General features: G+C 40.3%; 1 protein-coding gene across 1 annotated transcript in view; it reads right to left on the reverse strand.

Annotated features, from left to right (window-relative positions):
- LOC145401281 (neuroligin-4, X-linked-like) overlaps positions 1-27,984 on the reverse strand; it is a 112,467-nt gene that overhangs the window by 30,530 nt on the left and 53,953 nt on the right. Inside the window, exons 7-11 of the mRNA XM_080273610.1 lie at positions 21,846-21,940; positions 20,976-21,273; positions 19,360-19,531; positions 17,748-17,893; positions 12,615-12,739 (exon numbers count right to left, since the gene is read on the reverse strand). Coding sequence (XP_080129736.1) covers positions 12,615-12,739; positions 17,748-17,893; positions 19,360-19,531; positions 20,976-21,273; positions 21,846-21,940 — 836 coding nt within the window. The remainder of the gene's footprint in view (positions 1-12,614; positions 12,740-17,747; positions 17,894-19,359; positions 19,532-20,975; positions 21,274-21,845; positions 21,941-27,984) is intronic.

Consider the following 27,984-nt stretch of genomic DNA (forward strand, 5'->3'; position numbering starts at 1 on the left):
CATGGGCGAGAGAGAGAGAGAGAGAGAGAGAGAGACAGGGAGGTAGCAGGCGGGACTCTACTTATACTTCACTCGTGTGTGAGAGACTGTTAATATTTCAAGCAGCAAATATTTACGATGAGAATACGGAAAATATTCTTAGTAAAATAACCATTAGTAAGGAGGAAGTATTGAAAGAAATTAATAAGTTAAATCCTCAAAAATCGCCAGGTCCGGACAATATATATGCAAAAATTATAAAAGAAACCAAAGAAGAACTATGTCAGCCACTTTTAACATTATTTAATGACTCTTTAAGTTCAGGAGAAGTTCCCGAGGCGTGGAAGACCGCAAACGTAGGGCCCATCTTTAAAAAGGGTGATAAATCAGCTGCGTCGAATTATCGTCCGATAAGTCTAACGTCAATAGTAGGAAAAATGTTGGAGTCAATTTTGGCAAATAAGATTAGAGAACACTTAGAAAGATTTAATCTTATAAACGAAAGTCAGCACGGATTCAGGCAAGGACGATCCTGCCTTACAAACTTGTTGTCATTCTATTCGGAGGTCTATGAGGCAGTAGATAGCGATAAAGCTTACGATGTTATTTATCTGGACTTTGGTAAAGCTTTTGATAGGGTCCCACACGAAAGGTTAGTTAGAAAGGTTCGAGCACACGGTATAGACGGCGATATCTTAAAATGGATAGAATCCTGGCTGAAAGGACGAAAGCAGAGAGTATTAATAAATGGAACTAAGTCGGACTGGGGATTAGTAACTAGCGGTGTACCACAGGGTTCAGTACTTGGTCCCTTATTATTTATCATATATATAAATGATCTAGATTTAGGAGTAAATAGCAGCATCAGCAAATTTGCCGACGATACAAAAATAGGGCGTGTCATTAACTCGACTGACGATTGCCATAACTTACAAAAAGACCTCGATACATTGTCCAAATGGTCTAAAACTTGGCAAATGGAATTTAACGTTGAAAAATGTAAAGTACTTAACGTAGGCAAGACCATTGGAGATACTAAATACAACTTAGATAACAAAGAAATTAGCAAATCGGAATGCGAGAGAGATCTAGGAGTTATGATTAGTAACGACCTTAAACCAAGGCAACAGTGTATTAATGCGAGAAATAAAGCAAATAGGGTCCTAGGATTTATTTCGAGAAGCGTGAGCAATAGATCATCTAAAGTAATACTGAAACTTTATCTAGCATTTGTAAGGCCACATTTAGACTACGCAGTACAATTTTGGTGTCCTTACTATAGAATGGATATTAAATCATTAGAAAATGTACAGAGAAGAATGACAAAAATGATACATGACGTCCGGAACCTGTCATATGAAGACAGACTGAAAAGACTAAGTCTGCATTCGCTAGAGAGGCGTAGAGTAAGGGGAGACTTAACTGAGGTGTTTAAATGGATGAAGGGTATAAATAAGGGAGATATTAGCAAGGTACTTAAAGTGAGCATACAGGATAGAACTAGAAATAATGGTTTCAAACTAGAAAAATTCCGTTTCAGTAAGGAAATCGGTAGAAATTGATTTGGTAATAGAGTGGTAGACGAATGGAATAAGCTACCTAGTAAAGTAGTTGCTGCTTCTTCCATTGAGAGTTTCAAGCATAGGCTAGATAAGCATATGACTAATAAGGGGTGGATATAGAAAAAAGAAAATCTTATAACCAATACTAATTCATAATTTTTCCTTTTCAGGTTACACTATGATAGTCTCTATTCTCCTTTCACACTTTCCTGTAAAATGTCCACGCCAGTTTTTCTATACGGCGTGGTGTTCTTTCTGACTTTTTCCTGCCGGCTTCGGCTGGAGGGTTTGGAGGGCGGGGGAGAGCCTTCTTCTTTGCTATCCTTATCTCATTCTAGTAGTTCAGTTACTCTTCTAGGAGCTGCCTAGCATGGGCCAACCGGCCTACTGCAGTTATCCTCTCTTCTTATGTTCTTCTTATGTTCTTAAATAAAAATAGTCCCATACTATTCTTTACCTCTCCTGTCATTGCACGACAAAAAGGAAACGAAGATTATCTGCTTACAAGCTACTCACATATAACAACCGCTCGTCCACAAGTCTAATATATATATATATATATATATATATATATATATATATATATATATATATATATATATATATATATATATATAACTAAACAACAAAACTCCACTACAAGAAGATACAAAGTCTCTTATGACAGATAGCGCTGCATTATATCTTGTATAGCGGCGTAAGATAACAAGCTTTAGATCAAATGCTGGCTCGTGAGAGAAATATATTGACATGACAGATCAAACATTATTCCAGAGCCATGAAGACTGTGTGGGCCTAGATTGTCAACGCGTGGGAGCCAGAGAACGAGAGGACACAGGCCTGCCTCCTCCAGCTGTTCAGACGAAACCATGCAGCAAACCATCAACAACATTGTTTCCTCGTTGCCGTGAAGACTGCAAGAGGTTATTACGAGGCAGGAGGAAACTGGACTACTTACTAAGGCTTTCCATGTTGCTTTGGCTTTACCAATGTCAGTAAACACTGACATAGATATATTTTGGGAGTTTGGGTAGGATTTTATTTTCCTTCTAACATTTTAAGAGAGATACCGTAATTATATCCATCCATGTGCACAGACATCAAATTTTTTTATCTTCTATGCACAGTTTTTAAACAGCCTTTTCATTTAGAGATGTCATAAAATTGTTGGCACGATTGTGACTATATAGAAGGAGTGTCTACCGAGGGTATGATCATATTTGCTGTGGACACACCATGCCAAAGGTTGCATATGATATTTAGTTCCAGAACTAATTACATCTAAGGGTAGAGAACGTTTCTTAATTAAGCATTACGGAAGTCAAAGTCATCCAAATTCCATTCTGCGTCCGAAATCAAAATATACGGATAATCACAAATATCTGGCTCCGCACTAATGTTTGCTCTGATACGTCAGTATATTTCTCTCACGAGCCAGCCCTTGATATCACCACCAATCTAAAGCTTGTTATCTGAAGCCGGTATTCAAGATGTAAAGCACCATTATCTACTGAATATTAACTTCTTGAAATCATGTCCTGTATGAAAGAAAATAGAAAATAATGTGACCACCACTTCGCATTCATTCTCCCTCCCCTACCTTCCCTCCCTCCCCTCCCTTACTCCTACTCCACCCCCACACAATCATTCACCCCCCACCCTTCTCTCTCGGGCCCCTCCCTCTCAGCCCCTCTTGCTCCACTGTGACTTGCGGTGCATAAAGGAGGCAGCCTGATGCACGGAGTACTGGGGGATAGGTGATTATTTATGACCACGACTGTACATCAAGTTGTCATCCCTCGTGTTTGTAGGCAGGATATCATTAGAGTGGCTCATGATTCCAGTTTGGCAGGACACCTTGGAGTGAGGAAGACTGTGGCACGCATTTTGAAACACTTCTACTGGCCAGGTATCTTCAGGGATGTTTCCTGGTATTGTAAGTCTTGTCAAACCTGTCAAGTTGTGGGGAAGTGTAATCAGACCGAAAAGGTTGCACCTCTAGTTCCCATTCCTCCTTTTGAGGCGCCTTTCACCCGTGTGTTGGTGGATATTGTGGGCCCTCTTCCTAAGACTTCTTCAGGATTTTCTTATGTGTTGACCCTGATTGATATGGCTACTCGTTATCCTGAAGCCATTCCACTTAAAAATATCTCAGCAAAGAACGTGGTTAAGGAAATGCTAGGGTTCTTCACAAAGTTTGGTCTGCCCAAGGAGGTACAGTCAGACCGGGGAAGTAATTTCATGTCAAATGTTTTCAAGCAGTCTCTGAAAGAGTTGGGCATCACCCAGATCACGTCTTCAGTTTACCATCCCCAGACCCAAGGAGCATTGGAGAGATATCATCAAACACTCAAATCGATGCTCAAGAAATAATGTTTGGAACATCAGAAAGACTGGGATAAAGGTCTTCCATTCGTTGTGTTTGCCGCAAGAGAATCTCCAAATGAATCACTGGGCTTCTCACCTTTTGAACTACTGTTTGGCCATGAAGTAAGAGGACCCCTTAAGCTACTCAAGGAATGCTGGCTGTCGGAGGAAGATGACGTCAACCTGCTGGAGTATGTGATGAAGTTCAAAGAACGGCTGTCCACTGCTTTACAGCTGGCGAGAGAGAATTTAGGAGCTGCTCAGGAGAAGATGAAGACTTGGTATGATAAGAAGTCCAGGTTACGCCACTTTCAGCCAGATCAGGTTTTGATTCTGCTACCGGTTCATGGGCAACCTCTTCAAGCAAAGTTTAGTGGTCCTTATTTCGTGGAGAAGAAACTCAGTGATGTCAACTATGTCACCGCCACACCAGATCGTAGAAAGAACAAGCAACTATGTCACATCAACATGCTAAAGTTATATCACAGGCGGGACGAAAATAATCCAGTCTGCACTGTAGCTGTTCCACCCAAGTCTGCAAGTGAAGCTCTCCCATGCAGCATGCGCCTGAGTGATAGTTTGGGGAAGAATCCTGATATCATGAATGATCTCCAGACTAAGCTTTCTCATCTACCTCCCGAGGAAAGGCAGGAGTTTTCGGCATTACTGCAGGAGTACCCGCAAGTGTTTCGTGCCACTCCAGGAAGAACCACTGTGTTGATGCATGATGTCGATGTTGGAGACGCAAAGCCAATTAAATTGCCTCCTTACCGTGTGAACCCAGTGAAAGTTCCTCTCATCCAGAAGGAGCTTTGCTACCTGTTGGACCACAAGATGATTGAGCCCTGTCAGAGCGAGTGGAGTTCTCCTGTCACTCTAGTCCCTAAGCCAGGTGGGTCACAGCAGCTTTGCATCAACTACACACGTGTTAATCAGATAACCAAAACAGACACTTACCCTCTCCCTCGCGTGGAAGATTGCATAGACAAGATTGGAAAGGCTAGGTACATAAGAAAGTTAAATTTGTTAAAGGGATACTGGCAAGTACCTATGACTGAACGTGCTAGGGCGATCTCATGTTTTGTAACACTAGGAAAGACTTTTGCATGTTCTGTAATGCCATATGGTATGAAGAATGCACCAGCAACTTTTCAGAAGCTCATGAATGTTGTAACAGAGGGTTTGGCAGGGTGTGTTGTTTATATTGATGATGTATTAATCTTCAGTGACAACTGGAAAGATCACCTATGCCATGTCAGTAAATTTCTTGAGCGTTTGGTTCAGGCTAATCTTGTAGCTAATTTATCAAAGTGTGAGTTTGGTCAAGCTAAAGTTCAGTACCTTGGGTACGTAATTGGCGATGGACATGTTGCACCACCAGGAGCTAAGGTTCAGGTTATAAGTGATCTTCCCAGACCTAAAAGTAGGAAAGAGCTACAGAGATTTTTGGGAATGGTAGGTTATTACCGGAGATTTGTTCTTAACTTTTCAATTCTTGTATCACCAATTATAGACCTACTGAAAAAGGGAGTTAAATTTGTCTGGACCGATAACTGTGAATCCTCTTTCAACAAACGTAAAGCTATCCTATTAAGTCAGCCAGTGCTCGCTACTCCAAATTTTGCTAAGCCTTTTAAGATGGCTGTTGACGCAAGTGATACAGGAGCTGGGGCTGTTTTGCTGCAAGAGGATGATCAGGGTATTGAACACCCTGTATCTTATTACAGTAAGAAGTTCACTCCACCTCAAAAGAACTACTCAACTATTGAGAAAGAGCTTTTGGCCTTGATTTTGGGTTTACAGCATTTTTCATTTTATTTGTGTTCTGGTTTTGACCCCATAGTCATTTATACCGATCATAACCCACTGAAATTCCTTAGTAAGTTTAAAGATAAAAATCAGAGATTGACAAGATGGAGTCTACTTCTTCAGGAGTATTCATTAGACATACAACATGTCAAGGGGAAAGAAAATGTTATTGCAGATTGCTTATCTAGACTTTAGACAGATTGTTTTAGAGTAATAAGAAATTTCCTTTGTAAATTTCTTTTTTCTATGTGGGGAGGTGTTACATAGCCTATGATTTCATCATCCTTTGTGTAATTCTAACGTACAGTGTGCTGCCTGTTTGATCACGAGCGTGTTCTACCTCACTCCCCCCTTCTACCGTTATAGTAGAGTAAGTCGTTCTTTCTGTTGTTCAGAGCGGGATTGTCAACTCTTTGTCCCCATGGCTTCATTTGCGCGTCCTTCTTACAAGTTGTATCAAGCTCTGCCGGCCCCTATATAATGAGCTCAGTCTCTACATTAATTGCCACTTAGATCTACTCCTCATTTTGTTCACATCTCTGTCCTCCCCTGTACGGTTATTATTGTGAGTGCTCAGGAAGTCTCCAACCATCTAGCAGCTGTGTAATTTGAGTATAAGTGTTATTGCATTTTGTTCTTGTACTGTATAGCATAAGTTGTTGATTTGTAGGCCTAGTGAGGTTTTTGTAATTCATGTAAGGTTCTTATTGTTAGCCATTGTTCATAATAGTTTGTATCTGTAATAATTTATCTTGCATTAACTGAGCATTACCCAGTGTATTTTCATTTTATCAGGGCTGACTTAGGTAAATTTACTCTTGCTAATTTCGTGTTAATAGAGGCTATTGCAGTTAACCATATATTTAACCTGTTTTTTGCCATTACATTATCCTTATGAGTTCTGAATGTTTTGTTGTTAGTTTGAGCATTAAACTTTAACTTGTAATTTTACCTAACTCTTTTGTTTTGAACCTGGAACTTTACGGGACAGTAGTGATTTTTAGTATTCTCACTTAAAGTGTACATGATCTTTCGCTGTTCCGTAACAATATATATATATATATATATATATATATATATATATATATATATACAAAACAGCCACCTTTGGCTTTGAAATGAGTACAGAGAAAGTAGGAAGATGCAGTTTAGTTAGGCAGGGTGTAAGCACAGAAACGCAGTTCTTGAGAACAACAGGAGAGACTCCATCAGACCCATATGTCTTGTTAGTATTGAGGCCAGTGATGGCAGAAAAAACATCAGCTGAAGACAGCTGAGTCTCAGTTAGGAAAAGAAGGTGAGGTTTCGAGGAGAAGAGGTGGTGCTCAACAGAGCGAAAGTTGGGGGAAAGGCCACGAATGTTGCATAAATGAAGAAGTGAGTCAGACAGTGGTTCCAGGCAGCTCGAGTCGTCACTAAGAACAGTGCTAAGAGAATCAGCGGAGGCAGTAGGAAAACCTGATGCAGCCGAAGCCAAAAAGTATTCAGAGAAGACACTCAAGCTTATGAAAAAAAGAAATGAAATGAAAGTAAAAACAAAGAAAGATGAATCAGAACGAGCGGAATTATATAAGCTTATCAACAAAAGACAAAGAGAAGGAAAAAGAAAGAGAAACATGGATCAGAACAATGAAACCATAAAAAAAGGAGAAAGTCTGAAACAGGTCCGAAGTAAAATGGCACTAGGATAACAACAAATTACATCACTGAAAGACAAAAACGGTGAAGTCATTAAATGCGGAGATAAGATGTTGAAGGGAGTTGAAGAATTTTATAAAGAACTGTATGCATCAAAGACCGTAGTACCAATAGCTAACTTTTAAGTTGACACAAGCGAAATACCTGAGGTAACACCAGCAGAAGTAAATATTTCTCTTAAAATTATGAAAAGAAGGAAAGCTCCGGGAAAAGATGTAATAGTGGCAAATTTACTGTTGGATGCAGGAGCAGAAGTACAAACTGGCTTGCCCACTTATTTACTCAATGTATAAAAAGAAGGAAGTTCCCAAAACATGGTGTAATGCAATAGTTATTTTACTTTACAAAAAAGGTGACTCAAAAGATCTTAGCTTATTTTCAGTCATTTAAAACTCTTCACTAATGTCCTTACGAACAGAATAACAACAAATTTGGAGGAAAACCAACCTCGTGAACAGGGAGGATTTCGAAGCGGGTATTTCAGCTAACTGAAAAAACTACAGAATATAATAAACCACTGTTCGTAGGTTTTGTTGATTACGAAAAGGCTTTCGACTCAGTGGAGCACATAGACATTATAAATTCACTGCAAGAACAAGCAGTGAATGAGAACATTGTAAAACTGCTCGAAAAGATATATAATGAGGGAACTGCTACAGTGAAATTACATAAGGACTCAAAGAAAATTAAGACCGAGAAGGGCGTGCGTCAGGGAGATACAATTTCACAAAGATTATTTACAGTATGCCTAGAAAGTCTATTCAGAAAGCTAGACTGGGAAAACAAAGGAGTGAACATAGTTGGAGAAAAGCTAAGCCATTTAAAATTTGCAGATGACACTAACGTCATCTCAGAAACAGCAAAGACATTGCAAGAAATGTTAAATGACCTGAATAGAGAAAGTCTCAAAGCAGGGTTAAAGATGAACCGGAGTAAAACTAATGTAATGTGTAATCCTCAAACACCAAACAGCGTCATAAGAATAAATGGAGAAATTCTTGAAGAAGTCGAGGAGTACAATTACTTGGGACAAATACTAAAATTAACGAAAGATAATGATAGCGAAATAAAAAGACGCAATACAATTGGATGGAAAGCTTTCGGTAAACATGTAGACATTATGAAAAGTAGCTTGCCAGTTTGTATGAAACGAAAAGTATTTAACGAATGTATAATTCCAGCTATGACATATGGTTCTGAGACCTGGAAACTGACAAAATCAATGGAAAATAAATTGATCCAATCTCAGAGAGCAATGGGAAGGTCAATGTTGGGAATATCTTTACGAGACAGGAAAAGATCAACTTGGGAGAGAGTGCAGACTAAAGTCAAAGATATTATAGAAGTTATAAAAGAACAGAAATGGAGGTCGGCAGACCATGTAGCAAGAATAAAGGATAATCGATGGAGCAAGAGGTCGACTGACTGGACAACAAGAGATTGTATGCGTAGCAGAAAAAAGCCAGACAGGAGGTGGAGAAATGAGATAGGGAAATTTGCAGGGAAAAAGTGACAGAGATTGGCTCAGTCAAGGAATTCGTGGAGAATGTTGGGGGAGGCCTTTATTCAACAGTGGACTTGTGATGGCTGATGATAATGATGATCATATATATATATATATATATATATATATATATATATATATATAGGAAGACTATAAGGAACAGAATTATTATTATTAGAGAACCGACTGTAACTGGTAGTGCATCAAGTATCTCCGCAATCAAAGACTTATATATATGAGAGGAAGAATGTTCAATTCAGAATATTAATATTCGAGTTAAATATGAACAGTTAATTACGATACACGGCAGTACATTTATGTGCCCACAAACTGGAGTCACGCACACATTTCGACGCACATTACTAAACATGCAATTACCTCGCACAAAAACAGTAATATCTTAATCTGAAAACGAAGGAGAACTACCGTAGAACGCAGTGAATTATTAACCTTTTCACGGTGAAAACAGTTTACTGTTGTTATTTTTGTGAGCCAATGCCCTTGTAGTGGTGGGATTATTGAAAAGGGCATTTAAATCTTTCAATTTAAATTGTCTGTTCTTATTACTCCTTCCAGTTCATAAGGTCTTTCGTATCTAACTTTCATAATTTGAAAAGTCCATCCTATCTTACCTTTTCAGTTCCAAAAATACTTCTAAAGCTGATAAAAGTCATCAGACCACAGTAGAAATTAAGCACAAATGATGTTCTCAGGATGAACAGATCAAGGAAATGCATTGCATTCTTTACATGACTACGAGTATAGTGTATGTCGACCACCAAAACAAATCGCAACTGATTATTTTTTCCTGCCCCAAGTAATTAGCAAAATGGATCTACTTTTGGAATCAGGATATGTTAGGTTGGTTCAGCCAGTCCAGACAGGCCAATGCGGTTCCTCTAAAGTCATTTCCGGCACTGTCGCAGCCACTTAAGAAGGTCAGAGCCTTGTTCAGGCCAATTATCAGCAGTCTGGGATATTTCTGCCAAATTATTAAGACAGTTTTGTTCCATTAACTCCTTGAATCAGATAAATCTATTCATAGTCTGTTCTCGTTATCTCCAGAAGATATATTTTGTAACTCTGAAGAACCACTTGTAATAAGGGATCAGAGATGCTCCACACTCACCACCAACCTGATTTTTGTTCAAAGTTAGTGAAAACCCTTTGAAGGTATTACAAATAACCTCTTGAATCCGTCAGCTTCCTTTTATTTTTGCTTCCTTCAAGCAACTATATCCAGTGTTGCAGAAACGTTTAAAAACTGGACCACCATAGTCAACTCAGTAGGAGAGAAACTTGCCAAGCTTGAAAAAAATTATTTGGGGACAGGAAGAATGACATTGGCAAAATAAGCCACTGAATTCAAGGGGTTAAGGTAAGACATTAGTAGGACTGAAGAGGTAATGTTAGTTAAAGTCCCTTAATAAATTAACTCAAGAAACTCTGGGCAAGTTTATTAAATTTAAAAGTCCATGTAGATCAAATCACAGTTATTCTGATCATTAAGGTTCGTCCAATTTTTCACATGCATTCCGGCCCAGTCAAGTTTGTTCATGGTAAAGTAACTCCACTGACGCCCAGTTGATCTAATGAGACCCATCAGTGTCACTTCAAGTTCGGTCATGGATTTGCGTTTCATGTGCCTGTCAGGGAGCCAGGTCAAATTCTGCCTACTCAGTTAGATCAACCGTGGCCACTTAGATCGGACTAGGTCTCCATCAATTCAGACAGGTCTAGATCTGCATTCTTTATTGTAGTGGACATTATTACGTCCCCTGCTGGACAAGATCTTCTAAGGGGGACCCTGACAACCGATTATTCCCAATGCTAGTGAAATGAGAATGGGGAAGAGGTGTCGACAGAGAGAGCGATGCATGGGAATGATGAAACGGTGATGTAATTTTCTGTATGTACTGTATTATAATCTGTATAGATAAACCGACAGGGAGTGCGAATTACACAAATTACTAAACCATATGAAATACATATTATGATGGCCCCCCCCCCCCAAATCATCATCACAGCTTGGAGTTTGAACCGTAGTTTTAGGGAACACACATTTTCGAGACGAGCACTAACCACAATGCAAATGCTGCTCCTGCTTCAAGATGAGCCAAGTCGAATTACCCTAGAATCATTCAAAGTATTCACATCCAGCCAGATCCAGTCAGATGAATACTGGTTTAGTCAAATCAGCTTAGATTTACTTACACCAATTTAGGTCCAATTATAACAATCGATACATTCAGATAAGTTCCACGGCAGTCAGGAAACTTCAGATTCACACACATTCATTCAGATAAGCGCAGGATCCCATTCAACTCATGGAATTAACTGCAGCAATGTTCAGGTCAAAACTTGTCGTCTGACAAATTTTGGTAAGTTTGGGCACTTTCATTTTTTTTTCCATTTTTTTATGTCCATCAGATTAATTAACGCTATCGTTATGAGACGCCTTCCACTTTAAGCAATCTTTTGCTTCATGTGCGAAAAGGCAAGAGTGCTTTTTTTCATCGCCGTGAGAAGTTTCTGTTTGACTTTGAAATTTCGACGTGACTTTAATTCCACCTCGCCGATAAGTGTTCTCAGACCGAAGGCCAGCTGGCGTTTCGTTCAGTTCGGCAACGGCTTCTCGATAATTTCTGGTCATTGTGTCGACTCCACATGGTACAAATATAATATCAATATGAGGTTAGCCCTAGTGTGAATCGACTATAGATCATTTTAGGCCATACCCATGAAAGCTCGTGCAAAGTAACAAAACAATAACAGATCCTATCAGAACCATTTAATCGTATCACTGACACTCAGGTCAGTAGAGATTTAGAGATTGCTTCACATCATGTCCAGTGAAGATGGAAGTTGTAGGTCAGACAACAGAAAGTAAATTAAAGAATTTTCTACAAAATCAACGAGTGTTGTGGGCAAAGAGATGACAGCCGACTTGGATAACATAGACATGGGACTTTGTATAAGGGGCAACATCGGTGAGGGTTGGGCATGACAAAATGCAGTGGCATTGCATGGTGAATTACACCAATAAAAGTTGGTGATCGGAGGTTGGAATGTGCGGAAACAGCGTACTGATGAACTACAGCTCGGTTTTCCTCAGCAGCAGCAACAACAACAAAACTACAACAGCAACAAAACAACAGCAACAACAATAACAGTAACAACAAAACAATAACAGCAAGAACAAACAACAGCAACAACAAACAACAGCAACAATAACAAAACTTCCCACAGGGGTGTGGGAAGTTTTAGTGAAAGCATGTACGTACCTTTACCCAATACTCGACTTTTAAAATGTACAGTATGTAAAAACAGAACTGGAAATGTATGCTTAGGTGCTAGCAATATGGAAGATAATCTGTTCAAACATGAGTAGATATAGAACAACATATATACTGGGGCAGCACGAATGCATTTGCCAAGAAGACAAAACGGAAAAGTTAAGGTAAACTGGTTATCTCACAACATAAACAGTGGTACTTCGTAACATCGTGGGACAATATACGAATAAACCAGGGAACCAAATGGAAAAGGTTAGTGTAATCGGTTTACATAAATGGAACTGATCTTTTCCAGCGTCGTACTTATAACATCTTGGCATAACATGAATAAGCAAAAAAGCCACAGTTGAAAATATACTACAAATTCACCTAACTGTTAAAGAGTGGTATGGTCCTCACCGATGGCAGGCATGGAGGGAAAACTTCTGGCCTCACCCTCTCCTCCTCCCACTCCTTGCGGCAGCACGGAGGCACCCACACCCAACCAGGTCTCCATATTACCCACACCGCCTCTTTGTCCCGACCTGTACACAGGAGGAATGATGCAATCTGGTGCAAAAGTTCTGTTGTTCTGCTTCTCTTTCTATGAATTTTGACAGTCAGCCTCATGAATCCACGGCAACCAGCACTGATGATAGTTAATCTGGCCACAGATCATTGTCACCAATGACGTATGCTGCAAATTCACAAGACTGTACTTTTTCATTTGAAGCATACTGTACTTGTTTAGCTCGTCTTACAAAGTCTCTGATATTGTTATTACAGTATTGGGTGGTTTAACAGGATTCATTTTAAGTATCATATATATCAAAAATTTAAATCATTCTCTTTTTTTTTCCCTTTTTAGGCATTCGTATTTATAGTGTTTATGTGATAATTACCCGTCCCTGCCCCGGAGGGGCTCGTGGAAGGGTATTGATTTCATTCGGTGTGTCTGTTTGTCTGTCTGTCTGTCTGTTAACAGTGTGCGAAAACTACTGGTGTGATTTTGACTAAAATTACAGGGATGAGGAACTGACCTTCTGATCACCAGATTAAATTTTAGGTCAAACTGGGCCAAGGCCCAGGCTGTACGCCCCAAAAATGTAAAAAAAATAATAATAATAAAAAATAAAAGCGGGTAAAAATCATTTTTACGATATAACTCCATTCAATTTTGTCATATCGATATGAAGCCAAAACCCATAACATGCTTCATTACATCAGTGGGGTCACCCTTCAGTTAGCGGTAGGGGGGGGGGGTCAATGTCAGGTGGATCGGGCCTAAAATTTCAAATGGGCATAAAATAGTCAGTTTTCACCCGATTTACTCCAAATTTGATATGTGACATCTTTGAAAAGATATCATGTGTTTATACGTCAGCATTAAAATGACTGCTGGGGATGGGTCTGCGGTTCTTTGGACCGCTTCATGTTATTTTTTTAGGTTAACTGACAAATTGTTTGAACAAGTGGGAGAGCAAGGGCTGGTCTGAAGTTGGATGCTTCCTTCAGTCTTTCATTAAACAGATCAAAATATTTCACTAAATGTACTGATAAAAATATTATTACAGCATTGTTGTTTTATGCTAAAGACTGCAAGTCGTCTGAGTGTAAATATCTAATTGCTAAATCTTTAACTTCATTGTGAGAATATACTGTAATTTTAATACCACAGAAGCTGTTACCTGGAGATGATACTAAGACCTACTTCATTTAAACTTTGCAACCCCTCCCCGCTGGGTGTCATCAGTGTATGTCACTGATGTATGTGGACTCATATGCCGAGTGTCACTGACTGAAGCAATAAAAATTATCATATTTTTAAAATCCTAAGAATACTTTGGACAGCAACCTGAGGTGTCACAGAAAGTGGGAATTTAAGAGGATAACTGTGAACAACCTGCATTAAAATAACCAAAACTTACTTTCATTTATCTCGCCCAATTCTGTCACATGCAACATAAAAGTCTCATTTGAGCAACATCTTGGAGATGACTGTTAGTGCTTTCCATGGGCACCAAATATACTTAAAGGTATATGGTAATTTATACAAGTGTGGTAGTCTGGCTAAGCAGACCCATCAACTGCAGACAAACATCACCCCATCAGGGACAAACTGTGGAGTGAGCCAATGTTCCCTTGGGATAAGCAGTGCCTTACCAAAGCGAGACATGGGGAAGAATGTGGAGGTTCACACACACACACACACACACACACACACACACTCTCTCTCTCTCTCTCTCTCTCTCTCTCTCTCTGTCTCTCTCATCCGTATATCCCCGCCCACCTTTAATGTCAAGGTGAAAGAATGAGGTCGGGAAATTCCTTGCCAGGTACATTTTTTAATGCTGTTTGACCTACTTCTGGTATAATACAATGATTATTTTTCCTCATTGGTTTTACGATGTTTGTACAGCTTAAAAAAGATATTTTTCCAGTTTTCTTCACTTGGAATCATAAAACGATAAATCAAGGATCTGACCAGTGACATGTCACACGTGGCAGCCCAACTTCAACATGTCATGGAGCCACGACTTTGATCACTTGAATGACACTAGCAACAAGACAGTCTGCAACTACACCTCCTAGGGGTCAGCCCCTACCCAGCTATTTTCAACCTTTGGGTCTGTTCCTGTATTGACCAGTTTACGCCATATACCTCTTTTCGCCAGTGAATGCATTTTTCCCCATGGAGCTATTTTTCCCCAGTGGGCATATTCCCTTCATGAACGAATTCTCCCCACAAACATATTCTCCATGGGCCCATTTCCCCCCAGACCCTACCCCAGGAGGAGACACCTGATAGCCCCATGGAACTATTTTCTTTCATGAACCGACAGATACTGCAAAAAGTTTTGCAGTAGTCTCTATTTATTTTGGACACATTTATTTTATGGTGGAAAAAAAAAAGATAAGGTATTGCTAACCACTCAGTTAGTACTTAATGGCCCAGCCTTTATTGTGCATGATCATTTGGCATCGAATCAGACTCTGAAAGTATTTCACACTTTAGTCTTCCATCCACATCTTCTTGATGGCTTTTGTTTGCTGGGACAGAGATGTGGTATCCTGAGAATTAAGGTTGTGTGGTTATGTATGACGAAGCATTTTCAACTGGCAACAGTTCGTGACTGTTTTCAACCCTTTACATATCGTGAATATTGTTATCACTTGAACGCTAGAGCGCATTTTTGGACCAATGACACAGTTCATCATCCTAAATAAAGATTTTACAATGACGAATATCATGAACTTCATGCAAATGCTGTTGAACCTGCAATACTGTTCATTATATCAATCTGTAGGAGGGAATACATGCTACTTCTCCTCATAACACCATTAAAACAACCCAAGATATTAAAATTATTTGGGTATTTCAAAGTTTTTCTGATACTCTGGTGGGAGTGCCTGCAGTGTGTTCGTGGACGCTTTTCCCTAGCACTAATCATTTCAAGGCACTGGATGAGCACTCATCACACCACTGCTCTGGTGTCCAAGGGCAATATATATGTAGGCATACTATGATGAGACTACGTATTTTTCTGGCATCACGACTACAGGCCAATTCATCACTTCAGAGATGATATTGAATGACGTGGCACGATACATTCCCAGGAGATCAGAATGGTGCCTTTGCAACTCTACTGTTGTCATGCTAGAGGTTATGAGTACTTCTCGCCTCAGCAGAGAATCTGTGACCTTAGAAGTCTTGTTTGGTCGACCATAACATGGGTTTAATAGCAGGAACTGAACAGCTGGCAGGTCATTTAATGGAATCTTCAGTCTACAGTGTTGCACTTAACGTCTGGAATATTCTTAAACAGGGAACTATTCCTCTTGTACAGTAAGGATACTGACTTTTTTCTCAAGTGATATATTCTTTCCAGGCATCTTGAGCAAGGACTGGGAAAAACTTAGTGGGGGAGGGAGGTCAAAAACACCAAAAAACTAGAGGCCCCCCCAAGGGAGAAAGCATACCAGCCGAGAGCTGATACATGTCCAGAGCGGCTTCTCCCTACCACAGAACAGTAAAATTATGTAATATCTTGAGCGGTTGCAAAGTTATCGTGCTAACAGACACACAGACAAACTGAAAACAATACTCACACGAGATTTTCATCCCTACTACACACCTGTAAAATTGTGTGATGTTATCTTGAGCGGTTGCCAAGTTATCGTGGTACCAGACACACAGACGTTGACCTACATTCACCAGTTTCGAACTCGTGATCTATTTTTTCCCTGCTTAGGGATGTAAAATTTTGTGATGATATCTTGAGCAGTTGCGAACTTATCGTGCTAACAGACGCACACACAGACAGACACACAGACAAATTGAAAACAGTACCAGCTTTGCTATCGTCACTTGGAAAAAACAAGTAGATAGGTCTGGAACTAATGCACATCCATCCTCCTGTGATGGGAACTCCAGGAGCACAGAAGGCTTGTGGCAGGCAGAATATGAGTGGATCTAGTAGAATCACCAAATGCAGTCAAACTTTAATTGGTGAATTTCAGAAGTAGGAAGTACAAAAAAGAAAAACAAGAAAAACGTTGGTCATATCATAGAGGGACGAGTGTTGGAAAACTTTTTGCAGTGAATATATTTCCATTATGCACGTAATTTTACTTGTGAACCCCATTTTTTCTCTTGGGCCCATTCCCTCTACTGTATGCACCTATTTACCATGGACCTATTTTCCCACAGTGACTTAGTCCCAGCAGTGACCATATTTTTCTCCCAAGTGAGGTGTACTTTCTGCCACATGGAACTATATTTCCCTTCTGAGGTCGACTTAATTATTCTAAACGAATTTACCTATCCCACTGTGAACCGCTTTTACCCTCCTGAGGAACTTGGACATTCTTCCATGGGTCTATTTTCTCCAAGACATGAATTTACCTATTTCCCTGATGAACTAATTTTCCTTCTATGGGATGACTTACTGCTCTGTCTATGGAGTAAATTTCTCCCAAACACCCACCCGCCAACCAACTCATCCACAGTCCTCCGTCTCCCACTGCAGTATGAATTTCGAGAAGCAGGATGAATCGGCAAAATTCCACACAGCTACACAGGGAGGGAGGGAGCTATGGACGGGTCTGGAGTTTCTTTTCTCTCTCTCTCTCTCTCTCTCTCTCTCTCTCTCTTGGAAGGAACAATGTTGTGGGTGTCTGGCCCTTGCTTCCTTCTTCGTAGCATTTAAAAAAATAAAATCACTGGGAACCCTGCTGATGGCTCTCCTGCTTCGGTGCAGTCTCCTGTTTGTTTTCATAGTGAGTCTACAAAGCGGTTTATACTGTAAAGTACAGGGCCGTATTTAGGATGGCTTTAGAGATTTCGCAGCATCTTTTACTTTACCATTAATTACGAGTATTTAACAATTATTATCCTTCTTGATGTGACTTCTTTGTTTTTGTAAAGACCTACTTTACTTTAGAGTCAGGGATGATAAAAAATGGAAGCCAAAAACCTCGCTAAAGAAAAGTCGTCACTAAACCTTCAAAATTATTAAATATGTGGTCCACAGTCCTATCTGTATCACTAACCTGGTGAGGTGGTGAAGTTCATGTGGCGTGAGGTGGAGCTTCTCGTAGGATGCCCTGACACAGTCCGGGGGTCCACCGTAGCTGCCACCGCCCAGTCCACTCAGACTCACTGCAGAACCCACACGCGGCACCTCGCACCCCTCCCTCTGCTACCGTGGCATGAATTTCATAAACGACAGTCAATCTGTACACAAACTGCTAGTTTGTCAAGGTTAGGTTAGGTTAAGTTGCCAGTATATTAGAGTTATGCAATGTAATCACTGATCTGTTAGGACTGGGTTAGGCTAGGTTAGGTTAAATTAGATTTGGATAAGCTAAGACAGGTTAAAGTTGTATTTGTTTAGTTATTCTCTTAGGGTCATGCTAGGTTAGGTTAGCATACATAGCTTACATGATCTTAAAATGGCTTCGTAACGTTTGGTTAGGCTATATAACCTAAGGTTAGTATGCGAAAGTTGGTTTAGGTTAGTCTGCTAAGGGCAGATTAAGACAGACATTTAGGATGAAACAGGCGATCTGGTAGAGACGAGAGGTGAAGAATGAGCGCAGGAATGAGAGAGAGAGAGAGAGAGAGAGAGGTAAGGAGAATATGAGCTGTATGGCTAAAGATATGAGTGTCAATACGAAATGGCAAAAGAGTCATGACGAAGGATAAAGAGCAAGAAAGACTAGGGAAGAAGAGGAAGGAGAGATTAAGATGTGGAAGGAAGGGAGTGAGGGGGTGGATAACTGTATAGAAAATGAGAAGTTCAGAATTTAAATGAGGTGAAAAAAATGAGTCAGTAAAAGAAATGAAGTGAAGTGAATAAGTGAAATTAACAGAAATACGAACACAGAGAAATAAGTAAAATGTGAAAGTGATGAAAGGAGATGGACGAAGACTGTGGAAGATGTGTACGTTATGGAAGCATGTTGGTCGAGAACCAAACCACAGGAGTGGAGAAATGAAGAATGAGGAGAAAGAAAGATGCGTAATGTGGAAACTCGAAAAATGTTAATGAATTAGAAAAGAATGAGTATGAAGCGAGGACTGAGGAGTAAGAGGATGGAGTGAAAGGAAGGAAACGAAAGTATTGGGAAGAATGTCATAGGGGTGGAGGTAAACAGACACGTGGAAAACAGAGTGGGTGCAAAAATCAGTAAAGGGTGATTTGGGGTAAATAATATGTATGCAACAAAAACAAAATCACAAAAGAGAAAATCAAAGCTCAGATTATTAAATCTATAGCAAACTTATAGTCAGCTCATCTAGTAAAGACCACTTTGCAAGAAAGACACGGGTAATTGGAGCTTATGATCTTTTCGCCTTTCTTCTTTCAAATAGAAATGTATTAGTTCCGATTTTTTCTGGAAGGACAAGGAGAGGGGAGTACTTACTCTCTTCATGTCTCTTGTTCTTTCTGAAAAATTATAGACGAGTCCGTAATTTATCTCCGAAAACTGAAGTGTTTAAACTGCCTCCCAGTTATACTACTACTAGGGTCCTTTCATCACTGCACGTCATGTGTCCCCTCACCTGTCACTTCATCTCTCCTCATCATCCTGAATTGTCTGGACTCTCTCTCACCAACCCATAACAATCATGACACTCCTCTCCCCACCTCCTCCTCACCTTTGTCTGGTGGTGGTGACCGCGGCACAGGGGATGGATGGGGCGACGCCAGAAAAGCAGGAGGAAGATGAGTCCATTCAGCAGAAGGAGCGTGACCCCAAGGCCGATGGTCACCAGGAGGGCCGTGGAATATTTCACATACTCATTGCTATCACCCACCTTGGCAGAGCTGCTGCGGTGAGAGACAGTTTAACTCCATTACAGCGAGGTTATCATTATGTATTTTACTAATGATGTACCAAGATGACTATATGCAACACAGGGAAGGTATCATTGATCTTATAAAACTGTTCGAACACCAATGGAGTATGAACTCAGCTTCACACATGTGTTATCTAAATTCGGCATTCCGCCTGCTATTAAAATGTTGAACAGTGAGAATTCTCCCAAACATCACTGTATGCTCCTTGGTATGTCAAATTTGTAATCATATCATGCTTCCAGTTATACCGAACACAATATCACAAACAGCGCCAACCGATATCCATGCACTGCAAACAGGACTGCATTATAACAAGTTGTGCCAGCAAAATTGCAAAATCACTTCACAAAATAGTCATCCACTGTTCAGTCCCTCCACCGTTCCCATTTCAGACCTGTAATCCTTCCCTTTCCGGGCTAGTGCATATGATCCTGAAATCTTGTATGCTGCATTCAATTTTTAAGAGAATAATGTACCTGCATTATATTATCCACACTCACGGAGAAGTGTGTGGTCAATGAATTATCACATGATGCATCTCTCCACTTATAAAGATGGTTTTGGATTACCACTTGTTAAAAACAAATAGCACATGTAACAGTACTATTCCTGATGAGAATTTTACTTTAGCTATGATGTAAGTTCAGTTATTGCTCGCTTCAGTTATTCTTCCTATTAAGGTAACTTATATCCTGTCAAAGTCATTGGTGATTAATTATATATGGACTTAAAACATTTAAAACTCCTACCACCGTCCACAGATACAGTGAAAATAATTATTAATTATATGATGCACAATACTTTATCACCATTATCAGAGAGCACTACAGCAATAGACAACCATTTACACCATGCAGAACATATCTGACACATCCACTAAGAGTGTGGGACTGATGCCCTCTAGAAAAGGACATTCTGAGTTGCCAACTATGTGCAGACACTCTGTAATTATTCAGTGAGAACTGTACCATTTAATGATACACAACTGTGGTGGTGATGTTTTTTTTTTTTTTTTTTTTTTTTTTTTTTTTTTTTAAATGCGAGGAAGAAGGAACCAAAGGCCATGAGCCCGCAGTAACAGTTCCCTCCAAGAGAAAAACAAAATACAATATAGAGCCAAATTCAAGATCCGATCATTTTGTGATGCCTGGACACACTGCGTTTGAAAGACTGGAGATCATAGGCAGCAGGAAATACAGACAGAGGGAGACAGTTCCAGAGCTGACCTGTTGCATAAATGAAAGACTGGGAGTAACGGTTAACTCTTGCATTAGAGAGTTGGACAGAAAAAGGATGAGAGTTTGCTGCCAGACGGGTGCTACGCGCCCGTCGTAGAGGTGGAGGAATGCAAGCAGACAGTTCAGAGGAGCAGTGACCATTAAAGTAGCGATAGAAAAGAGATAAAGATGCATACCTGAGAATGGTAGGCGAGAGTGGTAGTGTGGTGGTGTGACGAAGTGCAGTGGGGTGTGGTGAGGGCGTAGGTGCACTGGACGTGGTTGGGGCAATGGTGGTGGATATGTTGGTCTCTAAGTATAGCAAAGGTTCTCGGGGCTTCACCACACCGTAAAAGAGATGTGGGTCGATGCTCACTTCCCATGAGTGTGGGTCTGGATGGTTGGATCGACCAGCTGCCTCTAACTCTGGTACCAGCCAGTTCCACAGCGCCAACTGGTGTGCACGGTACTGTGACCCCACGCTTGGCGGGATACCTGTGACAGCATGTTTTTATACAATGTGGGAATCTGATGATAGACAGCATGAATGAATGTACATTAGTTGTACCAAAGAATTATGTAAGTATTTAATACATCACAGAACATTATGTAACACTATGCATCAACATGGCAGTATGTGACACAAGCCAGTCACTATTGGTGGGTAACCACTGACAGCTTTCTCTCTCTCTCTCTCTCTCTCTCTCTCTCTCTCTCTCTCTCTCTCTCTCTCTCTCTCTCTCTCTCATGACAGCCATAGCGATAACTGATGGGCATATGACTCTCGGGGATAATGAGGTCAGGAGTGAAAATGAAGACAGGGACGAGAATGGAAATTTGGTCGACGAAGAATTTAGGTCAGGTCAGGCTACAAATGAGGATTCAATAAAATGGAAAGACAGTGATTTAGTAAATATTAAGTTACAGACGTCCTGACCAGAAGGTGTGGAACGTGTTCAGTGTCAGACTAATATAGTTTAGTTTAGGCTGCGTACGGTGTTCCAAGTTAAGTTAGGATTATATTGGGGTAAGCTGGGCTTCGTTAGGTTAAGTTTGATTGGACCGACCTATCATGAGGAACTTCCTAGTGTCGGGTGTATAGCGAGGCCAGGCCACAGCGGCGAACCCTGGCGATGGAGACTCCCTCGGCAGGTTGGGGTCACTGGGGGAAGAAGATTATTGGTTACCCACTGCACGGCATCCTTGCGTCAGCATCACCAATATGACCACTTTATGCAGTCTTTCCCAACCCGTGCTTAACTAAACCCGAATATCCCAAAATAGTTCCTTCCTAGCCCACTAAGCTAACCTAACAGCATTAACAACCTATTCTAACATATCAAACTCTAAAATATCCCAGAATAACATATCACATCTGAATCTAATCCTAATAACCTAATCTAACTTAACGTAACCTTATCTACTTAACCAAACCTAATTTAATCATAACTGCTTACCAAAACCACACACACACACACACACACACACACACACACACACACACACACACACACACACACACACACACACACACACACACACACACACACACTGCCCGTGGCTTAATCCCACACAAATGTTTTTGCCCTTCGATTTTCTTCATATTTAGGTCACACCTTTCATAACTAACAAATCGCCACTGATAAATTACTTAACAAATAATTACTCAGGTCCTTCATTACATCTACTATGGTACGTTAATGACTTCGGCTTAAGAAATGCAGATAAAAAATATACTGAATCTCCTCAGCCATGCGGGTCCTTTAGGTATTGTTTTGTTGCAAATGACTGACTGAAAATATGGACTCATAGGCAATGTTTAAAGAATTTATAGGTACGAACAAGATGGAACACTCAGAAATTGCAACATCTGCTCCCTTCAATCGGTTTAAAGCCAAACTTTTGACCCTGCCCTCTGCCCGTGACCTTCTCTGGCAGCTCTTAATACTGAATTAATTCATTTTCACCTGACCCTCAACCTATCGTTCGTTTGGTCAAATTAAGAACAAATAGTGGCTACATTGACCTTGGCTAAGTCTTGGCCATTACAGTTCTTCTTCTTTATCTTCTCAGCTTTTCTCATTTCAGATGGGGTTGCTGTGTTCAACGATCCCTCTCCACTTTACGTTGTCATGGACCTTCCTCTATTCCAGACCTTCTTCCCTCATGTTTTCTCCTATAGAACCCAACCATCTCTTCTTCTGCCTTCCTCTTCTTCTCGTCCTCGGCACATCTGTCAATATTCATTGTCCATCGTCCAACATACTACTAAGCCTCCTCGCCCCTCATCACGTGCCCAAACCATCATAGCCTCGATTCCTGTATTATCTTTATATCTCTGCCATTTCAACTGTGACTCTGATAAACTAGTTTCTCATCTTGTCAATCTTTACCACAACACACATCTATCTTGATATTTTCATTTCACCCACGTTAGGTGCCGTGTTCAATTTATAAAACGTAACTGATCTGACTGTGGTCTTTGAGTTTTAAAGGAATTTTCCAGTCACCTAAAACTCCCGTATAGCTTCTCTCCAGTTTTTCCATCCAGCTTCTCTTAGGCCATTAACATCTTACTTCGATTCCCCACCTTCCTCCAGGTACTTCAATTTACCTATTTTTCTAATTACGTCTTCATCTAGCCTTACTTCCATACCATCTTACGCCCTACTTCAGCACCTATACTCTCTTAATCCTACATATTTTCATATCCCTGAGTTCCAGTACCAATCTCCACTCTTTCAATTTTCTATTTAACTCTTCCCTTGACCTAGCACTCAACACAATGTCGTCTTTATAAAGCATACAGTATGTTCCAATCTTACTTTTTCTACCAATACATCCATTACAGTGTCAAATAAAAAGGGCTCAGAACTGTCTGTTAGACCCACACTGTTTATGTCCCTTGTTGCACATTCCTATACATTTCCTGTGTGAGTATGACACACTTCTCTGAAGCCTTCCTTCTCCTTAAGCTACTCCACACTTACTGCCGTGGTACTCAGTCGTAGGCCTACTCTAGAATATGAACACCATATACAGCGCCTTACGACCTTCACTTTTCCATGGGTTGTCGAAGACAAAATTTCTTGTTCGTGATACTCCTCCCTTTCATGATAACGAACTGTTCCTCTGAGATGCTCATTTCCTCCCTTGCAATTTACCCAAAATTATTTCACTTAACTGGGGCCAAAATCTTTCTGCCTTGATATTGGCCACATTCTTGCACATCACCTTTTCCTTTCTCGCCACTTGTCCAGTGATAATTCTTGTTCATATATCTCCTCCATCAAATTCCAAATTCCCTCCTCTTCTGGAGCTTTCCACGCTTCTGTCAGAGTACTCTCGCGTCTGCCCTTTAGGGCAGTTTCCTCTTCAGTCCTCATAACTCTCCTCGGCAGTCCTTCACTGGGTAGTCGTCCATCCTGGGATTGGTCGTTCAGTTTCTTCGCTATGGATTGTTTTCTTCACAATATTCTTTCCTTCTCCTTGGAATATTTCAACATTTCTTGTTCCAGTTCCATCAGCGTACTTAGCTGCTGTACGAGTGAATCTTTCTCACTATTAATTCTCGTTTTGCAAGTCTTAGCTGCTGTACGAGTGAATCTTTCTCACTATTAATTCTCGTTTTGCAAGTCTTAGCTGCTGTACGAGTGAATCTTTCGCACTATTAATTCTCGTTTTGCAAGTCTTAGCTGCTGTACGAGTGAATCTTTCGCACTATTAATTCTCGTCTTTGCAAGTCTAAATATCTTCTCTTGGCCCTCTTTGCTGTCCACTTCTTCATACGCCTTTGCTTCTGCCTGTACAACAGCTTTTATGGTTCCTTTGTTTATCCTTCTATAATTTTTCCATACACTTACTAGTCTTGAATTTTCCCACTTTCTTCTTATTCTTGTATTTATCTTCAGTACATCATGCACTTCTTCATTTCAACACAAACAATCTTTGTTTTCCCATATCTTTCCTTTTTTTTTTCTTTAAGTGTTTCTTTTCCATATCTCGTTTTTACATCTGCGTTGTGACGTTCCCATTTCTGCACATCGTTTATCTCTGCTGACGATGTATATATCAATCGCTGTTTAATTAACCCTCTGTACTGGCCATCCTTCAGCGTGAACTATTTGATTTTCGTTATTCCATTCTTTCTTCTCTTCATCGGTCTCTTGAGTTTCAAGCTCATGCAAAGCAGTTAATGTTGTGGCGCCTCATGATCTTCTGGAATAAACTTACACTCCTCAACTTCATTTACATGATTCTTTCGGCTCAGTATGTATTCAGTCTGAGAGCTTCTTCCACCGCTCTTTTATTCGATCAGATGTTCAACCTTCTTGTGGGAGAACGTGTTACCTATTGTCATATCGATTGAAACAGTTAAGTCCATTATCCTTTCACCTCTTGATTTGATTCACCATATCTATGTCATCTATGAAATCTGTTCGGTATAACATCGTTGCTACCAACAAGTCCATTCATGTCGCAACCAACTGTTACTCTTTCATCTACTGCAACAAGTCATCTTGCTCAACATCAGTGCATCCAACTTGTGGTGCATAAGCACTTATTCATCACACACTCAACCGAAGTTCAATCTCAGTCTTATAACGGTCATTCCTCTGGTTTACTTTCGGCACACTCTCCACAATTCCTTTCACGTTAGCACTCCTCCATCGTTTTTCCCAGTTGCTGCCACTTCATCATCAAAACAGCTTATTACCCTTTCCAAGTTCCTGTTTTATTTCCCTTCCAACGAATTTCTTGCACGCAAAGTATATCCACATTTTTTCTCTTCCTCAGAGCTGTTGCCTCTCCTCCTCAAACTTCTTACATTCAAAGAGGCAAGTATCAGTTCGGTGTGGGCTATCTTCCCATAACTGCGCCCTCTATCGATACAGAAGCTCTCTTTGTTTTCACAGAATGAGGACGATGTATCGTTGGACGATATACTTACTCATCTGAAAATAGATTCGATTGATCCTTGATAAACCTTAAACTCATCCGCAAGATTGGTCCAAATCAAACCAAAATTCTTTGACTTAAGATGGCCGATTTTTTTTTTTTTTTTTACCTTGCCGAGTGACAGTTACTTTTGACTGACTACTGCCACAACTGAATCAAATAATCCTTTCTTGTCCTGTTACAATTAAGCCGTTGTAATACACTAGTAACCAGTATAAAAAAGTGTATGAACAGTGGCAGAAAAATTTTAATACGTGTATTACAGTCTAAAACATTTTTTTTTTTTTTTTTTTCAATTTCACAGATACCTAATGAGACGTTAGGGTTACGCGCGCACGTGTGTGTGTGTGTGTGTGTGTGTGTGTGTGTGTGTGTGTGTGTAAAAGGAAACATGAAAATTCCCAAGCGCTGTGCATTCACATTTCAAAAATTAAAATAGTCAAGAAGCGAAAACATGAAAACACTTGTACATTTCCCACCTACCGGCGGATATCATCATAATCTATGTTTTCGTGTACGTAACTCATTACACACACACACACACAGATAGATAAATAGACACTGATATATATATATATATATATATATATATATATATATATATATATATATATATATATATATATATATATATATATCCCATTGGATCCCAGGGTTCCTGGGCGAGGCACTGGGATGGGAGGGTACTGAGCGCATCGCCCTCCGCCTATCGGCTCATAGCCGCGAAGCTCATAGGTCCCTACCCGGGGGTTCCCTACTTTATTAAGATCTGAAACTTCCCAATTCTGTCCTTTAATGAGGACACTGGGCTCCAATGGGATACACACACACACACACACACACACACACACACACACACACACACACACACACACACACACACACACACACACACACACACACGTCTCAAATGTTGGATATTGCCACAACACTTTGCTCATACTTCAACAAGACATCTAACTAAAAAGCTGAAACACCTATCCCACAATCCTAACCTAAACCTAAATATATCCTAAATCTATCATGATCTAATATGCACTAAGCTGTCTATACATGGTGCTGGAGAGCCATAATTTATTGCTGTGGCACCGTTATAATCAGGGCTTCAATGTCCTCTTATACAAAACGCCTCATAGCTCCCTCCTTATCCCCCAAGAGGAGGAAGTTGGACTGCATAGGACCAAATCAGCCTCCATCCACTGGTTTCACGCTCGGATGATCCTTGAGTTGTAATAACAACAGCAACAACACTATAATCTATCATGGGTGAAAGAGTTACGTGTATTTACGGATGAGATAAGATTGGGTTAAATTTAGTTAAAGTATTCCAGGTTCAGTTCATGCAGACTTCTAGCATTTTGCTTGTTCATGAAATAATTCACAAAGTTTTATGGCTCATTTTTGTTTAGAGTTCAGCATATAAATTCTACTCCTTATCTCAGTTTATGTATTCGAGGATTAATATTGGTTTTTCACCCTGCCTCGACCATGTACATTTATTTGTCAGTTAGTATATATATGCTGCAACTTGTAGTATTTGGGGAGAGGGCAAAAGACCTTGCCATGTTGACGTTTGTGATTTTCGAAAGCCCCAGTCTGCCTGCAGTGTAAATGATGGAGACAGAACAGATGCAGACATAAACACCGATTCACTTCACAAAGGATAATACCGAGATAGTAATACTGTATTTGTGGATATCCTATGCTGCGATACTCGACGCAGCGCAGAATTATCGCAGTATTTTGTAGGTTTCATTACTGTTGGACTAAAACATGGAGCGATATTCTTGTCCTCAACTTTAACTTAGGAGAATCTCAGGGAGAGGGGAAGCTTACACAACAAACGAGGTAAGAAATCGAGCCAGGAGTGTGAGGAGGCAGCTGGAGAGGGAGATAAAGAAGCCTTGACGTGTGGGCACTGCTTTTACGATTTTAAAGTTTTGGCGTTCTCGTGAAAAGGGTAAAGTTCGGCCTTATACACGATGGTCCGTATACAGTACTGCATCCACCCCCCACCCCCGCCACCTTTGCAACGTAAGAACATGGCGTATCATCTTTGTTGCGGCGATGGCTCAGACTGCTGGTGTGGATGTGGAAATGGGGAATCAGCCTCACAATTCAGTATTTAATCATCCAACAGATGGACATAAAGGACTGATAAATGGTGTTTTGGGAAGTAGAAAATGACACATTGCAGACGTTGGTAACGCTGACTGTGCTGTCTCTGCAATAAACGACAATTTACTT

Source organism: Coenobita brevimanus, chromosome 55, assembly GCF_032717465.1.
Source record: "Coenobita brevimanus isolate Jiangsu-jjx chromosome 55, ASM3271746v2, whole genome shotgun sequence".
Taxonomy (NCBI): domain Eukaryota; kingdom Metazoa; phylum Arthropoda; class Malacostraca; order Decapoda; family Coenobitidae; genus Coenobita; species Coenobita brevimanus.